Here is a 22674-nt window from a genome sequence, read left to right on the forward strand (position 1 = left end):
ATCTTTACTCATGTAAATTTTACAATTGAGCTTCTATTATTCTAAATTAAAGTTAGATAGAAGCCTCATATATGTAAATTTGTTAGGGTGGAGAAGGACCATTCCACCAGAGCGAATTTCCCATGGCAGAGAAGGTGCCAAGGCAACCGTGAGGAGCAAGAATATCCCATGGCTTTGTCCAACAAACAGAGGAGCCAGAACATCTATGACTACAACTAGCCCAATCCAACAATATCCTCTCGATTAAACATGCCATAATTGTCGACTATATTAGCTTACCTTTTTATAAACTAGCAATTGAGATAATCGCCATGTCTGTTTGTAAAAATATTTGCACCACGTGCACAAATCTTGAAACATGACTTATTTCATGGATTTAATTTCTGCCAAATTATACTTAAATTAAATTGCTCCCAACCATTGCACATGCGCAATTCAAGAAACAAGTTGATATAGATCAAATTTCTGTCGCAAGGCACTCATTGTTAGAGACATTTCTTAACATTTTGTATACAAATGATCTTGTGTACACTTAATACACAATAAGTTCGAATTATAATAAGACCCCTGTGATAAAGTTACACCTTAATCTTCTTTTATAAAGATTGTAAACACATATTCAAGAATGAACGTAGTTCAAATGAAATCAAATCTTAGCCCCAACTTTCACACAACCTGCGAAATTTCCAAAATAAATAAAACAAATAGACATTCATCAGTACAGTTTCAAATCTGTAATCAAACAAAAAAAGAAGGGATTTTACCAATCCTGCACAAGCCACACACAAAGATGGGGAATTGAAAAGGATGAAACTTGAACTGAAGTTAAAAATACATAATGCACAGATAAACGACGCTATACACATTGCCAGAAAACAATGCTGAGAAGAGACACATGGAATCCTGCTATAATCTGTTACAACCCCTTCCCCCACCCTTACCTGTTAAATATAATTCCAGCAGGAAATAACTACCAGAAACATACAGTAGACTATTTTTTCAACTGCAAAACCAAATATAGTAATAATGAAATAATAAAAGACTCTACAGTTATGATTATCGGCCAAAGCCTTTCTATATATACAGATCAACGCCAGCGTGTTGCTGGCTTAAAGAGCACAACATTGTCGGGTTCAAGTGACTGCCTCCTCGTAGTTGTTTGATTCGTCCATAGGCTAACTGAGAAATGACAGCAAAGTCTGCGGGGGAATATCAAACGAGAGATCTTTTGACTCAGAAACTTACTAGCATGAATGAAAAGACTGTTTATCCTTAAAAAAGAAAACATATGTACCTCACGGCATCATAGAAAAGGGGACTGCCGGATCACAGAGATGCTGCCAGAAACCCACGGAACCTCTGAACCCTTGTCTGAGCGTGCGATCCTGCTGGTTTATTTTCCCTTCTCCTTCCTAAACGGATAAAGGAGTCTTCTGTGTCTAGTACATAGGAGATCTGAAACACATTATCATTAAACAATGGTAAACCTAAAATTACCATAAACAGAATCAAGATTCAAATATAGCTACCAAATAGGTAGAATTAATAATAACAAATCCAGTCTATTCAGCAAAAAGGCACATGCATTAGTGTCACTACAAAAAGCTAGGAAATCGGGAATGTTTACTAGCCTAAAATGGAAATAAAGAGGTTTTTAATTTTCAGTAAATGCTTAAAGAATATTATCATTCTGTGCATTAGATATGAAATCAGTATTGCGATCTACAAGCTCTAACACAGCCGCAGAGCAGAGTCACAAGAAGTAACTCCTAAGTAACTCGAATAACATATGAGATCTCTAATCCCTATGGCCCGTGTCTACCAAATTACCATGCCTAAGAGCATGCCAATAAACATTTTAATCTGTCCCCTACCAGCCATCCCTGGATTTTAATTTTATTAGTGGAAAATACAGATCTTTAATGTCTGTGAACTACAAAGGGTGCAAAATTAAATTAAATTAAGACATAAACATTGAAAATTTGAACTTAGAGTTGGATTAAGATATTAGTTATTGGTGGTTGAGTCTGTTCCTCAAAGATTTGCTAGATTAGAAATCCTTATTTGTATTGGTAACACAAGAATGATTTACCTGGTTCCTATGAAAGTGTACATATTTCACTTTTTATATAAAGTGTGAACAGTTATTGACTCAAACTCCCAACATATACAAAAGGGAAAAGATGAATAATACCTTGAATGAGGAGGCAGCCATCTTGCATTCCAACCCATGCATTATCATAACATTTTCGGTAGCCATAGATAGTGCGGTAGATTCATCAAGGTTAGCATACTTTTGCAAATTCCTGCAACGTGTTACAAGCCAATCAGGCTTTGAGATGAACCAATCAAAATTGAGCAGTTCGTGAAATATCTAGCTCAAGAGAAAATTGATTATCCGGTAAGTATATCTTTCCCGTCTTCTTGTCATTAATTTAGCCTGGAAATAGTTCAGTTTGAAGGAGCAATAGTAGTAGGGAGTAGCTATAAATGTTTCAGATCCCTAAAATCGTTTACAAGGCATAACCTTACCAAAATCAATGTTCTTTCAAATTGCACGCAATCAAGTGTTTTCCTTTCTAATCATTCCGGTTACCACGTGGAAATTACAAGAAAGTGGCATATACGTAATTGGTAACTGTACAAAATCAAATGCAGAAGTGCACAAGCTATACACTATATCATAAAAGTCCAGCAAATAAATAAGCAAAAAGAACTTATTGCTGTGACAACCATGTATGATCCCAGTAATCCACAGGTTCAATTCATGCCATATTTAATATTCCAAAAGACCAAAGTGTTTACATGTAAGGAAACAACTGCAACCATCCCTGCTGATTTATACATTTGGTTCAGGAATGCCAGGGCGTCAATCCATGGAATTTAACCATTTCTTAAAAGAAAGGGACGCTCCTCTATTTCAAGATTGGACTGATATCAATACCTATTCAGCATTACTGGTGATGACAACTTTTTCCCGCGAGCAACCGAAAGATAATCGTTATGAAGATAGGATGAAAAATTAGGATCTACTGAAACAGCAACTACTTCTGACTTCTCATTTCCGTCATCCATTAATTGGATAGATAAGCGAGTGGGTGAAGTCGTCTACAAGAAACATGAAACAACTGAGCAACAAATTCATAGGTAATACACAAAGCAAGTTAATGGGTTTAAGGAAAGCTATTTATTAAGTGAAACCTACACACTGAAACCGGTATATGTTCTCTTCATGCAAGAGGACATGGACGTTTTCGTAATAAACTGAATCAACATACTTCTCAGGTTTTCTAGAATCTTCATATTCATACAACTGAATAAGCTTACAGTCCACTTCATCACTTGAAACAGTTTGGAGCTGCAAAGGAAGTAAAGTACTTAAGTAATATGAGGGTATTGAACTTAGGAAAATCCAGAAGAAGCTAATGAAGTTTACCTGTTTGACCAGCTTATATATTAACTTATCTAAAGTGAAGAGCATATAAGACTGGTTTCCAATCAATGATCGACAATCATCTTCAAATTTCGTATTATCAGAAGATCCATCAAGTAAATTAAACAATGAGCTCGTGAACCTGCACACAACTTACAGCTAAATAAGTTAAGCAATATGGCTACAAGAACTTCAGAAATTATACTATGCCTTCAAGTTACCTGGCATAAGGATCAGAACTATCATCATTTGTTGTTCGCCATTTACTTTCAGCAGATAATGAATTCACCTTAGCTGACAATATTCTCTCATACAGTGTCTGGTAACATAGAAAAGAATATTATTCAGCATTAAAATCAATATCATAGGAAATGCTTAACCAATGAAGCATCTTTGCTGCTTCATAGAGTTTCTATGATCATTTTATGAACTTTCCCCTCTCATGATCACAAAGTCTAACTTGATCAAGAGTTGCAATACAACTACCATGAGAAAATAAGTGCACAAAAAAATCATAACTTCATACCTGATGCAGCCGAAACAACACATAAAAGGTGTCATTTCCATAAAAAAACCGCTGATCCTTCTTCCCAGCACCTAGAATTGGAGATGCCGCGTACTTTGACAGAGGTTTGCAGGTCATAAGAAAACGTTCGGACTGTGGTACTGATGCACCATCTGCTCCTGTATCGTGAGCTTCGCTATTGTTCTCTGCCTCACCTTCACTCTCGGCTTTACCATTAAGGTCGTGCTCTCCATCGTCCTCTTCATCATGCTCTTCACGTGAGCAATCATCTGCAGCAGACTCACTGCCTGAAACATCTTCTCCAGCCTCAGAAACATTCTCACTCTCCTCATCATCTGCATCCTCATCGTTTTCACCTGCAGCATCTGCACAATTCTCTTCACGAATCCCTGTTTCATGTTGCATGCCATCAGTGCCACAATTTTTCAGAGGCAATGTTGGTGAAGTATCATCCTGATAGGCACCATAATTATCTTCAAAATCCCCATTAGGGGACAGCTCACCCTCTTCTTTCTCATTTTTATAAGGACCAATCACATCTTCCTTGTATGCAGTTAGTCTAGATCCTTCTGCAAGCTCACCATTTTTCAATTGATTCAATCTCACAGTCTCCCCAGCCTGTTCCCACAAGAATTAGTTTGAGAACCAACTGAATACGTACAAAGTACAACAGTTTACATATCAAAACCAAAGATATAAACATAGCAACCCAACACAGAGAGGGCATGCACATATATAGCACAAGTATTGAATGGGGGGGGGGGGGGGGGGCAAAAAGGGGAAGCATAACTGTGATCTGAATGTCTACCCAAAAAGTTTTATGTGCATACCTCTAAAGAGTGTAAATCTCCTGTGATAGGTTTGGCTCCATTATTTTCCTCAGAGTGGCCATTATTTAATCGCAATAGGTTTGCACCATGCCCTTGAAATTGTAAAGCTTTTAAATTAATTAAGAGAAGACAAAGTAAATTAAATTATAGATTCTATTGTCTGTCCGCTAAAATTGTATGTGTGAAACAATTTTCACAAATCACTACTGCGAACTTAAGCATCAGAATTTATAAATGCTTCATTATGTATCCTAAATGCATACATACCAAGATTAGCATCTGATCCAGAAGAAAGAGCTGCATCAGTGTTGGTTAATCTTTCACCAGCTGTAAGCCCTACCTTAGCATCTACATTCTTTAAGCTAAGCCTGCCTGAATTGTGTTGAGGAGAAGTAGACAATTCACCATTGCAGTTGGGTTTTGGTTGCTTAAAGTTCGTCACAGAAGCATCAGCATGGGGACTATCTTCACTTTCTGTTGTGCCTGTGACAGTATGCTTAATCGTTTGATGCTTTGAAGCATCATCTTTGGTAGCCACATTTGACTGTGGCCTGGAGTGAATGCCCAGCATTGGCTCAAGAAAAGTTGTCCAGAATCTCAAAATTTTATTGATCTGTTCTTTTGTTGAGCAGACTTCTTCGCATGAGTATTCGATAATCTTATAAACATCATCATGAATCTCAGCATCAGAATATTCAAATTCAATGTCTGGAACAATAGAGTGTCTATTTCCAGCAACAATACTAAGTAGCACACTATCCTCTTTCTGCCTTTTCTCCTTGATTTCTTTTATTTCTGCCACTAAAGCTGCCCATTGAGAGCATGAATCAATATCTTTTCAGAAAAAGTAAGATAGAAAAAAAGGCAAATATCTTTGATTTGTAGTATATGGTTTCCGGATGATTTATGGATAACTATATTGACCTCATGCCAATTGTTCAATACCTAGCCTCATTAACAAATTAGAACTATGGCTGACCATCAAAAGGATGAAAAGTATCTTAGCAGAAGGAAGATGAATAGCAGATTGTTGCACACAAGTGACTTATACTTATACACCATGACAGTGATGCTAATAGTACTAAGAAGCCACAACAAAAGGGTAGACTGACATATGATTTCACAAATAACTAAAGGTTCTTAGTGACAGTAGGAAATAGAAGATTCAAGAGGTAAAAACATAGCAGTACCAAGCTTAACAGAATATAACAATTTGAGGAAGAGAGGTGTGTGAGCATGTGTAGTGGGGGAGGGGGGGTGCTCAGAAAAACAAACAATGGCAAAGACTTCAAGTCCTAAAGGAAAGCAGATAGCAAAAAACCTAGTGCTTATCATACTAAACCGAACCTAAGTACAATTTGTTTACTGCTTTAGGGTTCAGTAACAATCCTTATATAGAACAACATTAACAACTGGAAGAATATACTATAGGTCCAAACTCACCTTTTGTGCTCAAGTTCTTTGAATCTTGTTGCTTGAAGTAGAAACTTCGGTGGTCAAGAGATTTGTAATGGTTCTTAGAATATATGTCAGCCCAAATTTTGTTAAAATCCAAACGACACTTGGTCCAGTCCTCCTGCTTCTGCTTAAGTCGGGTTAGGACAACAGGCAATGCATGAGACGGATTTTTACGCAAAATGTCCATCACATCAAGACCATGGTCACCGTATAGGCGTTCAATGCATCTTAAATTCAGAGCTACAAAAAGAAAGAGAAGCACCCCTTTATCATTGATATGATGATATGAATACCTCTACACTTTTGCTAGGTTTTTAGGGGGTTGGGGGAGGTCAGAGTTGAATAGCTCTTTTGAAATAAGTTCCTACTCAATACTCCACAATGACAAACCTGTAAAATGGTCTTCGATCCGTATATGACTGTCTGAATCAGTTGATTTGTTAGTAATACTGTTCAAAAGCTCCTCTGCTCGCTTTGCGGTTGAACTGACAGACTCCAATAACAAGTCTAGCTCAAATCTGATACATAAATCAAATCAAACGGGACAAAAATCAACATCCCCTAAGGAATTTCCGAGATGCACTTTCATTACACTATATCATATACGGGGTTGCAGAAATACAAGGGGACACAGCCCTATGCAGCGAATAAAAGTATAATAAACATCACACTAGCTATACCACTAGTAGTTAAGCATATAGAGGACTAGGTGGCCAAAGTCTTTGGCAGCATACCTATCATCTTCACACCTAAAGAGGCTTTCTTCGTACTGGTTTCTTCGCATGTGTTTAAAAGAATAATCCTCACTACCAGATGTCACCGACACCCAGTGATCATTCAAAACTTGAGCACCAAGCTCTGACCTCTGGCTAGCTAAGGGTATTGGATACTGCAAGAGAAAATCCGTGATAACAAAATATTAGAAAGAGACAGCCATTACTTCTTAACCATGTTTCAAAATAAGCACAAATCATTCTCACATCTTCTGGAAGAAGCCGATAACTGGGGGAGCAGCGTTGACAATTGGAAAGGTCCAGCTCTTGAATGGACTTTCCCCAGTATTTCAAATTGTATCTATCTTTCTCTTTCCCTCCTTCCACTTCACGTTTTGGTTCTTTCTCTTTTTCCTCTATTTTGATAGATTTTGAAGTATTTCCTTCATTCCATAATGTTTCTGCTATCAAGAAAATTCTCAGAATAAGAATCCAAAAAGCTTAGTGATAGCTGATACCTGCAACAGTTGTACTGTCGGGGGGGGGGGTGCACTGGCAATTGATACAACAGAAAAAGGAATTATTTTGTAGATGCAAGAGTATATAAAGGGAATTGTTACATACTTTTGCCCATAACACCAGCCAAGAAACCCTCTGCAGAATACAAACTTGCTTAGCAACGAAACAATTCAATCAAAATTACAAGCTCTTCAAATCAGAATCTATGATTACCTAAACGCTCACAGTGCTCCAAAAATTCCTTGAAGCCTTCCATGAGATCAGGAAATTTACCAAGTAAATCAGAAACCTGAAAAAACCTTGTATAAGAACTGGAAAAAATGAACTCATGAACATATCCAACTAACATTTATGTTTTTAAACACAATACCTAGAGGAGGAAAAAATGTCTTATCCTAAATAACTTAAAACAATCTATGCCGAAAGAAACTACGGATTGTGAATGCAACTAAAATAATGTCGCTCAATCAAGAAACTATGGATTGTGAATGCAACTAAAATTAAAAGCATAAATAAATACTGAATATGGAAACATGGGGAAAATCAGAAGACACTAAACTTTCTGAAAGTAAGAAGAAACTAAAAATGATTGGTAGGTAAGTATTCTAGTATTTATAAAGACCTAGGTATACACTAAATGGTGATTCACACGATGTCCATACCAAACTCTGTAATTCCTTTCTTGTAATGATTTCTGTACTGTAAATGTGAAGGCATTTCAAAAATGCTTGGTAATCATCCGCACTGCGCAACCTCTCCTTCACCTTTTCACAAAAGTCGAACTCATGGCTGTACATACCTTGAATGAACAAACAAAACTGAGCATAAGTACCAAGCCAAATATGACAAAAGAGGCAGTGAGACTTCTCCTCCTTTGTATTTCAATTTCTTTTTTTCACCTTTTTCCCCTTTCCTCTTTTGGAGTATTGGAGGTATATTGAAGTGAGGATATTTGATATTTCCGTATCAGAACTTCAAGAATTTGTGGTGCAAAATGATGATTAAAAACATAAAACCTAACCAGCTCTTCCATATATGTAAAGAAGCCGAAAAATAAATGCACTCACTTTTTGATGCATCTTTATCATCCCCATAGTCTTTCCGAACAGATTTTCTTTTCTCGGAAAGCCGATGCATGGTAGCGTCCTTATTGTTCTCGATGTCAGGATCTCTGTCATCAGGATCACGGTTTTTCGTATCCCTATTGTCTTTTTCAGAATGTTTCTTCAGCTCTTTGTGCAATCGCATAACGCTTTTATCATCATCAACATCAGGACGTTCAACACTAAGATCTCTTTCTCCATGGGGACCTATGATCCTATCCCTTCGCGGCCGCTGCTAAAGATTTATGTGACATCCATTTTAGCAAGGAAAATACAAATCATGTGCTTAAATAAATGTAGAGAAAGAAACCTTATCAACATGAGACTGTCCTGTTGTGGGTAGGGCAGAGCTCCTCTCATCATAACGATGAAAAGAATGCCGTCCAAAAGAAGCCTGAGGAGCTGACACTGTGGATGAAGTATCTGGCAGAAATCTCGTGAATTCATCAAGAAGGTCGGGGTGGTCCTCAAAAAGTGCTGCAACCTGAAACTACAGATATTAGGACCTAATATTTAAAAAAAGAATAGGAATTGATAACAGCAGAGAAGCAGACCTCTTCGTAAACCTGCTTTATACCCTTATGTTCTTTCCGGTACATATTCAAAATGTCCAAGAAAGATTTATACACGTGATCGTCATTTTGAAAACGTCTCTGCAGGTTAAAAACCATGGATATAAAATCATATTACTGGACTTTCTCATAAGCTAAATCCTGCATATTAACAAAATTTACCACCTTGATCTTATTGACAAAACTAATAGCCTCCTCAAACTCAACAGTCCTCTTTGCTGGAGCCTCTTCCTCGTCAGTTAGGGTAATTTCATATCCTTTGGGCAAGAATGTATTAAACCCAAGTATAAGATTAGGATGTCCTTTAAACAACTCTTTCACCCTAGCTATGACCCCAGCGGTGTCAATCCTGTCAAAACAAATAATGAGTTACAAAAAAAAAAAAAAACATTCCATTCATCCCAAGTAAGCAAGAAGCTATAACCTAGTGAAACTTATTTACCTTTGAGCCTTAAAATCTTTCATGACATCAAGGAACCTATCATATTTTTCCCTTTGATCCTGGAACATGTCCTTAACATCCTTCAAATAACTCAATGCATCATTTGTCGTGAGCTTTTGCGCACCTCCAGCTGTAACAGCGGTACCACCACCACCATTAACACTGCCGCCAGCACCACCACCTCCTCCTCCTACTGCCCCAACTCCATCCATGCCCCCACCCCCACCGGCTATAGGAGGATTTGGAAGGCCATACCTTAATAAGAGTACAGAGCAAACTCAATTTAAGTTCAATTTCTCGGGTAACTGACACTCGCCACATAAACATTTATTATCATAATCGACAAAAATAAACAGCTGGTGACAGCTATGTGCTGCGTATCAAAATCAATAAATATATGGATAACTTCTTCATGCTTTTGAAAATTTAATTTAGAAATTCCAACCAACGGAAATCCTAGTATTGGTGAAATTTTAAATAGTATCGGCAATCAGGTTTACAGGATAAGATAACCCCAAGTAATACAGCCAAAAATAATCAATTTTTCTTTACCTATTAATAAGCAATCCCAGAAACACCCTTCCCCCAAACCCCACCTAACCCGGCCAGCCTCTCCGAAAGAGAATTTGTAGTTAACTTCCCCAGACTCTTTAAATATTTCATTTAGCAAATCCAGCCAACGATAATCCTCATCGTTATAAATTTGTAAGACGTTTAAGAGACGGCACCAAGTAGCGTGGACAAATAAATTAATACATTCATTTATTAATGAGCAATCTCCAAGATCTTCCCCCAAACCCCATCTAACACAACCAGCACCTATAAAAGAGAAAGTCCGAGTGTTAAAGCAACTCACGTCAAAAGAACAAAAAGGCACCGACAAGGATGAAGATCCAAACTTTTGATCTCAGATAGCTCTACCCCAATCAGTATAACACGATAGCATAATTAAATCTTATATTTCCATAACAATTCTTCCAGCTGCCACTTGCAAGGTAGCCTAATTAAACTTTAGATAAAAGACAAGAATCGGCACCGAACAATTTTGATCAAGAAGACGACAACGGAGTCCATTCGATTAGGTTACAAAGAAATCAACAAAACCACATTGATGGAAGAAACATTAAACCAACCAAAACGTCAAAGGAGACAGCAAATAATGTATGCAATTAAATCACTGACCATATAACATATCTCGATATATAGAAACTGAAAAAACACAAAAAATTAGAGAGAGAAGCTCACGATTCTCCTCGAGAAGAAGAGCCGAACGGTCTCTTAAATTGAGGGTTTAAAAACACATCATCCCGCAAACGCTTCATCCCTGCGCAGAACACAACTACTTAGACAATAACAACAATTGAGCAACACAACAAAAGCAAAAACACACAATTTCAGAGACATCAAAAAAGTAGAGAAAACAGCCAATTTTCGTCCATTTTGGATAAAAATACCAACCAGGAAACACTGCTTCCGTGAGAAAAACGGAAAAGTGAACAGATCTAAACTCAGCAGCCAATAATTCAACAATTAGTTACACTTGAACAATTCCGGTTTTGCACGCTCTACATCTCCTTAATTAATTAATTCAATTCCTCCGCTCTCTCCACCGTTCACCGCACAAATCAATAAACACGAGTTTGAGAGAGCAAATCAAACGAGAGATGTGAAGGATGTAGAGAGAATTTTGTTAGTTTCACGAGAATTTTTGGAGTTTTATGCAGGGGAGAGAGATATAGGTCTCTTTTATAGTGTATAGAAGAAATACAAGTGTTTTCAAAACAATGTTACCTCCGCATATATTTTACAGTATTAAAATGCTTTTTCCTCTCATTTATGTAATAAAATGATATAGTAAATGTTTTTTACGAAAAAATTTCAGATCGTGTGCAATTACAATTAAATATTTGTGGTGCCTTAATATTTTGATAAACATGTGTATACGTATGTACTACATAATTACAATTTAATATTGGAATTATTACAAACTTAATTGATTTATATGTAATGGGGATAAGTCTGCTAAAAGAAATAGTGTATGTTGCAATCTGCAAAATGTGGGTAATTTAACTAAATGAATAATTCCAGTCTCGTTTATATTCTTAGATGACGTGTTTCGGAATATCTAATTTTATTAAAATTTTGAGATTTTAAATAGTACTATTTCGGCAATAACCCTAACCCTAATCTTAATCCTAACCCACTTCAGTTGTAGGCTAGCTTATCGGGCCAACACGTTTATGCATAATAAATAATGATTATGATTTTTGTTAATAAATGGAGTATGTTATTGTAACAAAAGTCAAATTGTGTTTTCTCAAATTAAAACATTTAATTTTATTTTGGATAAAAAAATAAGTGTCATTCAACATGAATTTACATTGTACTAATAAGTTAAAGCATGGGAGGTAATGATTTGACAAATATTTATAAATAAATGGTTATCTTTGATTGCATGTTGGAAAAATCAAAAAACATTGTTACATTATAAATCTGTATTTAATAACCAAATTTGTGTGTTAATGAATTACGACTCGAACCAGTTTTGGGCTAATCCAGTCGGTCTCAAACATTATATTCAGGCCCATCGAGGTTTTAATTTGGAATAAAATATTCGGTCCTTACTATTTCTCGATTTATTCAGATTGATTGATTTACCAATAGTTAATCAAATTCCTAATTTATTGGAAGAATTGATTGAATGTTAGTGTCTTAATATCGAGGATAGACGTTTAACAAAAATATATAAATAAGAACAAAATAAAGAAGTAAAACTATATATCAGTGGTTGTGGCATGTCAGGAGAGAAATGGATTATCCTGTCGTGTTGTTAGCATATCGTTACAATGCAAATTGAATTGCGTTGATATAGTGTTGGTGTCATATTTGTCGCGTGTATCCCTAATTAATCGTGTTTGTATATGACTTTGTCGTATACTACTTCATTACATATTGATCTCATAATAATTCCAACCCGCATGAATTATCAATATTCCAAATGATATTCTCAATAAAAGATGCTAGTAGAACAAATTTTTGTGAGAAAAATGTACTTTTTTTTTTTCTTAATTAGCTTTTTCTGACTTTGTATGATACTAATCTTTCTATTCAAAAATAAATGTCACTTTTCATTTTACTACGTCTCACAATAAATATCACATTTTATTTTATTGAAAAAAGTTTTTTTCACATAAATATAAACATATATTTTGTCTCTTTAATAATTACACACAAAATAATATTTTTAAAAATTTCATAAACTCATACTTATCATCCAAGTATGACATCTATTGTAGTACATTCGTAATTGAGCTTTTAGTCAAGTGCTGATCTTTAAGCTCATATAAACAATATTGTTCTAAAACTGTCTGGGCTTAGTTCGTTGAGAAGTGGTTAGAATATTCCACCCTTTTGTATAAAATGATTATAATCATTTACACCACGTTTCTATTGCCAGATAATGTGGCTTAGAAAAATAAATTATTTATTACTTATATAATTTTTTGTGACATAAATATTAAAAGAATTATTGATAGTTGATACCAAGAAAGTAGTACTTGCCATTTTCCTGGTTTCTAATTACATAGCCTAAGTGCCTTATTCTGATTTAATTGTCTTTCGAATCATATACGGAGTATAAAACTATTTTAAAGAGCTTTAATTGATGATTGTGAGTTAAATTAAAGATATGGAAAGTATTACTATAATATTAATACAAAATATGAGTCAATATTTTTACAAATTTCGTTATTATTCAGTTTTGGCAACTCAGTATTTTGAATTTCATTTTATGTATTCAAACCCAAAGCTCAGTTTGATGGAAATTGTTTGATTGTACACTACTAATTTAATTTGTTGTTGTGAGTTGGTAACATTTTTTTTTGGTATTGGCGATATGTGTACCAAATCCACCTTCAGTGAAATTTGACTAATCCTACTTAATCAAATTTGTGAGTTAAGATCAAAAGTCTTTTCAGCAGGTGACGGAGATTGTTACATTAAAAGCTGACTGTAAACTACTAATTTTATTTATTACGAAACCTTTAATTTTTTTGGGATCCTAACACTACGGCCTTCTCGGCAATAAAAAAGTTCTCATGGTCTAAACTACATCAAAAGTAATGAAATGGAATAATTAAAGGACATTAATCTTAAAAACTATTCTCCCCGTCCCAATTACTAACATCACCTACTCTACTTTTCTTATCTCTCCTACTCTATTCCACTCTCCTATTTTATTTTATTTTCATTTCATTTATTTAATATAATTTCTTATTTTCCAAGTTTAAAAGTTTTGCCTCAACTATAAATTTTGGTGGATATTTTCTATAAAATTTGAAATTAATTTAAGAAACTAGTAAATTTTAAAAGTCAGGTAATTTTTTCAACCGAACGGGAATAAATTTTTTTTGACATATTCTGATCTTGTGTGGCAAAGCCGTTAAATATACATTGCCGTAACTAAATTATACACTTAACAACATCAATTTAAAACAATTTCTTTCATTGGAATCCTATCAAAATTAGTGAAGAAATTACATTATACATACAAAATGTCTTACAGATGTTTCAATTTAGTACAGATATTTTATAATAACATAAATCATCCAAAATGTTTAATTAGGTTTTCAACTTTATACATTATGTCAAAAAATTTCTAAACGCCGTCAATTTTATCCATCCTCCACCCAACTCATTTGTAGAATGATGAAAAAGTTTCATTCTGAAGAAGAAGAAGAGCACGCCAGTAAATAATGTAAGAAAAACATCCATACCTCAATTAGAAAAAAGTAATTGGATTGGCTAAAAAAAATCTTATAAAATTAACTTTGTCCAGAATTTTGTTGGATTTGATCACTCTCCACAGACCTTGCAACTTATGGACGGCATGAATTAACTTGGTACCAAAAAATTTCAGTTTTTCTCCCAACTTGGTATGACATTTTTTAAGAGCTTGAACCGCTGGTCATCATTACATTTTTATGTTTCATGATAGAAGAAAATAACAAAAAAGTTCATTGACTTGAATCTGAAATATCAACCATTGTGCAGCTTTATTTTTTTCGACATACAGAATATTGACGGTGTTAAAGAAAGAGAAACGGAATGTAAAAATTTAACACGAATAAACATTTTGTATGATTTAGGTTAACTTAAAATATTTAATATTTTGTATTAAATTGAAATATAAGTGAATTTGGTATGAATGGTATAATTTCCCCAAAATTAGCTATGATCCAAAATTTTCAAACTTCCATTTTGAAGAACACCAGCTCCAGATTCTTTAACCATGAGTACTACACTACTACTCCTTTTTCCTAAACGCATATTATTTCGATTGCTACAGTAACCCCATTGTTCTCTCTCTTTCTCACTGCAACCCTTCGTTTCACCTCCACCCCGCTTTTGACCGTCGCAGCCATCACATCTTGGCTCTCGTCATTGTCGCTCCCTAGTATTTGTTGCCCCACTTTGCTCCACCTCCATTTTCGCCTAGTCCACCACCTCCTTCATCTTCATTTTCATATCACATACTCCCTTCGTCCCGCTTAATTAAAGCAAAACATTTTCTCTATGGCACAAGATTTTATTTGTTTTGTAAATTGAGTGGACCGAGAACAGACTAGATATGCTGATGTTTCTATTCTATAATTGGATGTTTGAAGTATGGCATGTGACATAATAGGTGAAATGTTCAACACATTGTTGAAGATAGATGTCAATTGGTTGTGTTAGATGTTTTCGCTGGTGGTGACCTTCTTATTTGGTAATGTGAAAAGCATCGGGAGTAGGGCTGTCAATTTGGGTATCCAAACCTGAAATCGGTATCTTTTGCTATCCAAACCCCGAACCTCGATAAGCTTTCGGTTACTTGGATTCCGATTCGGCTATCCAATCCCAAAAATCAGATATCAAAATACCTTAATACTAAAAAATAATTGAAATATTCTTTCCAAGTTACAGTTTTCCATCTTGTTCTAAATCACACTATATCCATAATAAATCACTAGCAAGTAATAAGCTTATATATTTTATAATTAAAATCATTTTTATGCTAAAAATGTTTCAGCCATTCAAGTAATCTGCTTAGAGTACTTATCAAATAGAAATGATTTAATCAAATGACACGAATAGTATATCAATAATTTTTGATCGGTTGCTTTGTTTGTTCAACATAAATCTCGACTTGTTATTGTGTATATTACTTTCGAGAATTAAAAGTTTTCATTTTCAACTGCAAAGTCTTCTACACTAAAAGAGAAAAATATTGGTTTTTAAAACTCCAATCAACCTTGCTTCTAAAAAACTCTATCTATAACGTTCATAAACAATAAACAGGGAGTAATGAATTGTAGAACTTGCTATGCAAAAGCACTGAGCCAGAAGATGAATACCGGGTCAAACAGCCAAACACCTTTTCAACACCAATCAAATAAGGCTTTTCAACACCAATCAAATAAGGCAATAGTATGTTGTAGGAATATATAAATGAATGAAGCATAAATTCGTCAATAAAGTAGTACTCCCCATATCGAACTCCTTTTTATAACTCATCGGGATTTCATTTCTGCATTTTTTCAGTTCACAAACAAATGTGCGCATTTTTTGGTACGATGTAGATTGTAGACTATAATCGAACTCCTTTTTATAACTCATTAGGATTTCAATTACTTCAATCTTTCAATTCACAAACAAAATGTGTAGTATATTTTATTTGACATGACTTTGTGATTATTATATACAGCGAAAAGAGTAAAGGTAAAAACTGATCTCGAATATATGCTCATTTTATGATTTTGGTCATATATTTTATCTTTTGAATTTTTGCATCCTGAACATTTCAACTCGGATCACAATTGGTCATACACTAACAATTTTGTTAATTTTTAAACGGTTTTAACCCGAATGAGACTCTTAAAACCATCAAATCGGTCAAAATCGTGTTAAAATTGTTTAAAAATTGACGGAATTGTTAGTGTATGACCAATTGTGATCCGAGTTGAAATGTTCAAGATGCAAAAATTCAAATGATAAAGTATAGGACTAAAATCATAAAATTGACATATGTTTAGGACCAGTTTTGCCTTTACTCCATAGAAAAATAATGTAGTAACAAATTTGAGATAGTTTAACAAAAAAAATTTATGAGAAAGTTAATAAAAATATAGTTACTGTGTTAATACCCAAATTATGGCTAAAATTTTGGTCATAAGAATATCTCCAAGGGAAAAGGTAAATGTTGAGGTAAAGTCATATAATTACTATATTTATCTTCTTTTTATGAAAATCCTTTTTCAAGAAGAAGGGTGTTTGAAAATGTATTATACCATTTCACATTTTAAAGAGTCTCCATCAAAGATGAGGTAATATTTATAACTACTAAATTTACATTCTTTTCATGAAAAGTCATTATCTGAATTATATATAGTATTTGAGAAGGTATTCCGTTGCCCATTGGTTCTATACCGATTCATAACTAGAAAGTTATGCCGGCGCTTTCCTAATCGGGCTAAAATCCCAGAAACAAAAAATACTAAAATAGGAATAAAATTGATATTAATAGAATTGCCCAAAAAATATCATGTTCGAGTGTTCGTAAAGCAAAAACATAGACGCACTCCTATGAACGTAGAAATTAGACCGGATTGGTTGAGTCGAATCGAAGTTGGAAGGTTGCATTAATGATAAAAATCTATAGGGAGGATCCAAACGAAATTTATGTTTTGGAATGCATTTTGTACTACTTTTTTATTTTACAATATAAATTACATTTTTATATTTTTTTTTCTTTGGAATTTATTATTTTTTAGAGGGAACATCTTTTTAGGTCTACGAACTTTGCCAAAGTATCATTTTAGGTCTGTAAACTTTGAAAATATCATTTTAGGCCCGTCAACTACAAATTAATATCACTTGAGGTATTATGATCTTTTTTCCGGACGAAAATGACCTTAAGGCTTTCAAAGGGAAATTTGGACAATTCTTTAACCACTCATTTTGCGTTAGAGACCTATAGTCCAATAATTTTTAACGGTAAATTTTTATATTTAAATTCAATTTGGATGGTAATTGATCTCCATTCTGAAATTCATATAAATAATACTCTGAATGACAATCCAAATTAATAGCTATCTAATTTCAAAACAAATAAACTAAATATAATTCACAAATCACCTATAGTAAGTTCTTAAAATGCAGTTTAGATTGAAAAAATAAAATAAAGTATCATGTCCCAATTCACTATCCCTAAATAATTGGCCATCTAATAATTGAAAAATTAACGCATACAATTTTTTACGGCAAATTTTAATTATATTTAAATTCAATTTGGATGGTAATTGAATTAAATAGTAGTAGTAAAAAACATGTTGGATTCTAGGTCTTTGACGCAAGATGAGTGGCGAAAGAATTTTCCAAATTTCCCTTTGAAGGCCTTAAGGACATTTTCGTCCGAAAAAAGTTTAAAATACCTAAAATGATATTAATTTGTAGTGTTCAGACCTAAAATGATATTTTCAAAGTTTAAGAACCTAAAATGATATTTTTACAAAGTTCGTGGATCTAAAAAGATGTTATATATCTCTTTCTGAAAATAGAAACAAATAGTAATACTATATCTTTAGATATTGTACTTTCCTCCTTGATAATATAGTAAACAACTCTATTTTCTTGAAAATAAAGTAATTTTAAATGATTTGGAAATCGGATAGGACCAATATTTATTGAACAATAACTCATCATTTAGGGTCCACTACAAAATTCAAAAGTGCCGTTATAAATTCTCAATAATAGTTTTCTAAATTCTAATGGTATGATTCATGAACCAAACAAGAGAATTTTGTAACAACAACTTCAATATTTTACAACTCTGTGACAACATTATTTTATAATCAATTTTGATGACCAAAATCCAGTTGGAATTGCATACGCGACTCCATAAATTTAGTTACTATGTATATTAATCAACAAAATTGAGTTATTCGCAATTTCGAAAAATTAAAAGTGGACGTATTTATTTTGGAAACAACTTTCATGTATTCATGGTGTGTGATTAGTTTAAACAAACGATCAGATTAAGCGCACTTGGTGGATTCGATATTAATGATATCATATGAATTATCACAGCCAACTCCAACTCACACAGACACACAGTCAAACTCCACAATACTGATTAAATTAAGCTAATCCCAACTTTAATCACTTTCAAGTTTCATCATTTTCCATTAAACTATCCCTCGAAACCAACCCCACCGGCGACACGCACATCGATATGCTTCTCCATTAATTCTCCATTATCATCAAACCCTACCCACCACCGCCGCCGCCCAATCCACCAATGAACCGCCGTTTCCCCCTCCTGTGCCTGCTGCTACTCTTCTCCTTTTCCGCCGCCGAGGATGACGTCAGGTGCCTGCGCGAGGTGAGGAGCTCGTTGACCGATCCCAGCGATAAGCTCAACTCATGGAACTTCGCCAACAGCTCCGTCGGTTTCATCTGCCGATTCGTCGGCGTCTCGTGCTGGAATGACCGTGAGAACCGCCTAATCAGCCTCGAGCTCCGCGATTTCGCCCTCGCCGGAGCTATTCCTGCTTCCCTGCAGTTTTGTGAGAGTCTCCAAACACTCGATCTATCTGGAAACTCCATCTCCGGTCCGATCCCCCCGGAAATATGCAGATGGCTGCCGTATCTCACCACTCTCGACCTCTCGCGAAATGCTCTGACCGGTCAAATCCCGGAGGATCTCGCCAATTGCTCCTATTTGAACACTCTGATTTTGGATGACAACAAGCTATCGGGGAGTATTCCGTACAAATTCTCGAATCTGCAGAGATTGAAGAAGTTCTCCGTGGCGAATAACGATCTCTCAGGGAGACTGCCGTCGTTTAATTCCGGATTGGAGCTCAATTTCGGCGGTAATAGCGGCCTCTGCGGCGGTCCGGCCGGGAAATGCGGCGGCCTGAGTAAGAAGAGCTTGGCGATTATCATTGCCGCGGGCGTTTTCGGCGCCGCTGCTTCTCTGCTACTAGGATTCGGCCTGTGGTGGTGGTATTTCACTGGATCGGGGAAGAGGCGAAAGAGAGGCTACGGAATCGGAGGAAGAGACGACGCCAGTGGCAGTAATTGGTCTGAGAGATTGAGAGCTCATAAGCTCACACAGGTGATGCTGTTCCAGAAGCCCTTGGTGAAGGTGAAGCTGGCGGATTTGTTGACCTCAACGAACAATTTCAGCGCGGAGAATGTCGTCATGTCGAGCAGGACCGGGACAACGTATAAAGCCGTGTTGCCGGATGGATCAGCGCTGGCGATCAAGCGGCTGAGCTCGTGTAAAATTCCGGAGAAGCAATTTAGGATGGAGATGAATAGGCTGGGGCAATTGAGGCACCCTAATTTGGTGCCATTGTTGGGATTCTGCTTGGTGGAGGAGGAGAAGCTCTTGGTTTACAAGCATTTATCGAATGGGACTCTTGGTTCCACCTTGGCCGGTAGCCCCAGCGCCTTGGATTGGTCGACTAGGTTTAGGATCGCATTGGGGGCTGCAAGAGGGCTCGCTTGGCTTCACCATGGTTGCCACCCTCCAATCTTGCACCAAAATATTAGCTCCAATGTGGTTCTCCTTGATGAGGATTTCGACCCTAGGATCATGGACTTCGGTCTGGCTAGGCTCATGGTTCCTTCGGAGTCAAACGAGTCTAGCTTCGCCTATGGGGATTTGGGTGAGGTTGGATATGTTGCTCCAGAGTACTCAACCACACCGGTTGCTTCTCCGAAAGGAGACGTGTATAGCTTTGGGGTAGTGCTTCTGGAGCTCACAACGGGTCTAAAGCCTCTTGATGTTAGCGCTGCTGACGAGCTGTTTAAGGGCAATCTGGTGGACTGGGTGAGCCACCTCTGTGGCGCAGGCCGGATGAAAGACTGCATCGACACACAGCTGCGTGGGAAGGGCAATGACGAGGACATTGTCAAGTTCTTGAAAATTGCTTGTAGTTGCGTGGTGGCTCGGCCCAAAGACCGGTGGTCGATGTACCAGGTTTATGAATCGCTCAAGGGGATGGCCGAGGAGCGGGGCTTCTCAGAGCAGTACGATGAGTTCCCGCTGTTGTTTGGGAAACAAGAGGCTGCGAGTCCAATTTGAGATGTGGATTGAGTTGAGCAGGAATGATTGGACAGAGATATTTCTGTGGTATGGTGGTGAGTTCTAAGAAAAGAAAACTGTGTGATGGACTGCGACATTTTCTGTATAATAGCTCGCTTGCATGAATATGTAGTTGAGAAGCGCTGTGTTTGTTTGAGATTTGTTGTATGAAAAGCTATTTCCTACTGTTCTAAACATTGGTTTCAAGAGTTGAATCGAAGCTCTTCCCGTCTAACTTGTTTCATCAACTATTTTGCGTGCATATTTTCTCTTCAATTAACAGGACATGATTTTGAATTATTAGTGAATTCCAATCACCATAGGAATAGCCGAATAGCAAATAAATTGGGAAGTCAGTTGAATTGAATGTCTTCTCTTCCACTATTCTAAGTCGGGCTTCAAGTCACCATGAATAATATATCGAGAGTTTGAGATACTATGACCACAAAAGTCAATGAGAAGCTAGATTTGACACATTTGTTGCCTTGTTGAGCCTATATCTGACCACTAGACATCCTTCAAATAATCAACTGTGTATTTTTTTTTTTCTTGTTTTGGTGATGCTCACAAAACATTTACAAATTCAAAAAAAAAAAGCTTTTGCCATTTTCTGGAGTTAAAGGAAGGAGGTTTTTACTTGGTCAATACAAAAGAAAGATTTGTTGGTGAGGGTATCAATTAGCTCGATATAGATAAGACTATGTTTCATTTAGCAGTGGACCAGAGGATTACATCTATTCCTAAATTTTTTTATAATAACCCTTCTGTCATCATAACCACAAAACTGATTAATCTCATCTTTGTCTCTGACTTCGATTAACTTAATTAATTTTAATTGGAAACTAAATGTTCAAATTGATAAATCTTAACTATATGGTAATATTTTCTTATTAGATTTAATTAGTTTTATTGGATATAATTAGGAAATACTCAACAATATGCTCATTTAGTTGCTTTATCTCACCTTTACACACAAAATTATAAGCTCTGCAATAATCTGTGGCTAAATTGCATGACCTAAACTAGTAAACTTAAGCTAATTAGTTTCATGAATATTTTCTAAGTTAAAGAGTTAACCACCACCACCCCCTGTACACAGTCATGGATCGAGAGATTAGAGGTAAAATCAGAGAATTCGTTATGTTGTATTTTATCATTGCAAATGGCTTCCTATGAAGGATATTGTCCATTGGTCATCTTCTATACTAAGACATCTTGCCTTGATTAACTAGACCTTTGTCCAGTTATCTTCCAACAAATAATAATTGTCCAATTGATTAAGTCATTTTCGGTATACCAAATTTCAGCACATGCGAATTTGGGTATAGAGATTTTCTTCGATAACATATAGTGTTTTCAATATAACTAATTAATCTTTACTTCACAACATATGAGGAGCTGAAAAAGTCATGATCGCTTGAGCACAAGTAGCAAGTAGCTCAAACTTATCGAACGTGTTTATTATTAAAGAGTAATTTAACATAATACAATAATACTGAAAATAATTCATTTGATAACAAAAAAAAGAGAACAAAGACTTCAATGGACGCAATTTCCAGCTCTTCGTCACCTTCCCCCTCCTATTCACATTTGACTTTGACTGAGCTAGTCCGGCTGGCTCCATGGCTGTACCACCTTGACTCAGAAGGAAGCTCCATACAACGGTAGACAGAGACGCAGAGCTCCGAATCTAGAGCGGGAGATGCAGGAGGATGGTGGGACGAAATCAAATATTCAGTCCATTGTTTATTTGGAACACTGCTTATTTATCTAACACTCCTATAAACACAGTTTGGTATTCTATGATAAATCAAAAAATAACCAAGAAAAGAATGAGAAGTGCAAGGTCTACTAACAAAATCGAGACCAATTCACACTCTAATCAACTCCCTTCTGTTCCGGTAGCCGCGCGCCTCTTCATGTAACGCTGATTGTTCCGTCGCA

General features: G+C 35.8%; 2 protein-coding genes across 7 annotated transcripts; one reads left to right on the plus strand and one right to left on the minus strand.

Moving 5' to 3' along the window:
* Positions 1 to 793: 793 nt before the first annotated feature.
* LOC125186701 (paired amphipathic helix protein Sin3-like 2) lies at positions 794 to 11343 on the minus strand. Of its 6 annotated transcripts, none has more exons than XM_089058074.1 (25): positions 11055 to 11343; positions 10842 to 10920; positions 9597 to 9851; positions 9320 to 9503; positions 9137 to 9235; positions 8893 to 9066; positions 8547 to 8817; positions 8142 to 8278; positions 7693 to 7768; positions 7585 to 7614; positions 7228 to 7424; positions 6982 to 7136; positions 6638 to 6765; positions 6233 to 6487; positions 5057 to 5596; positions 4790 to 4881; positions 4463 to 4577; positions 3960 to 4348; positions 3655 to 3752; positions 3437 to 3575; positions 3206 to 3358; positions 2945 to 3108; positions 2195 to 2306; positions 1295 to 1455; positions 794 to 1199 (listed from the first exon to the last, which is right to left on the minus strand). In XM_089058074.1, the coding sequence occupies exons 2-24, from the start codon at positions 10916 to 10918 to the stop codon at positions 1327 to 1329; spliced, it is 3969 nt and encodes a 1322-aa protein (XP_088914200.1). In that variant the 5' UTR covers positions 10919 to 10920; positions 11055 to 11343; the 3' UTR covers positions 794 to 1199; positions 1295 to 1326. The 6 variants fall into 6 exon arrangements, with proteins under 6 accessions (XP_088914200.1, XP_088914199.1, XP_088914197.1 ...); XM_089058073.1 differs by having other exon boundaries at positions 4424 to 4577; XM_089058071.1 differs by having other exon boundaries at positions 3960 to 4577; positions 8547 to 8814.
* Positions 11344 to 18756: 7413 nt separating this feature from the next.
* On the plus strand, positions 18757 to 20965 carry LOC125188734 (inactive LRR receptor-like serine/threonine-protein kinase BIR2). The gene has a single exon (XM_048085760.2). It carries the CDS (start codon positions 18934 to 18936, stop codon positions 20728 to 20730), a length of 1797 nt encoding a protein of 598 aa, XP_047941717.1. The 5' UTR covers positions 18757 to 18933; the 3' UTR covers positions 20731 to 20965.
* Positions 20966 to 22674: the final 1709 nt, after the last annotated feature.

This window comes from Salvia hispanica, chromosome 5 (genome assembly GCF_029641045.1).
Source record: "Salvia hispanica isolate PSC_SH4W2 chromosome 5, Shi_PSC_v1, whole genome shotgun sequence".
In the NCBI taxonomy this organism is placed as follows: domain Eukaryota; kingdom Viridiplantae; phylum Streptophyta; class Magnoliopsida; order Lamiales; family Lamiaceae; genus Salvia; species Salvia hispanica.

Bases quoted from the DNA above. Each gene is read 5' to 3' on its own strand.
- LOC125186701 (XM_048083122.2), bottom strand. From the start codon at position 10,918: ATGAAGCGTTTGCGGGATGATGTGTTTTTAAACCCTCAATTTAAGAGA. The intron at 9,852-10,841 runs GTGAGCTTCTCT...ACTCTTATTAAG, and splicing joins TCTTCTTCTCGAGGAGAATC to GTATGGCCTTCCAAATCCTC. The intron at 9,236-9,319 runs GTGGTAAATTTT...TTTAACCTGCAG, and splicing joins GTTTTGTCAATAAGATCAAG to AGACGTTTTCAAAATGACGA.
- LOC125188734 (XM_048085760.2), top strand. From the start codon at position 18,934: ATGAACCGCCGTTTCCCCCTCCTGTGCCTGCTGCTACTCTTCTCCTTT.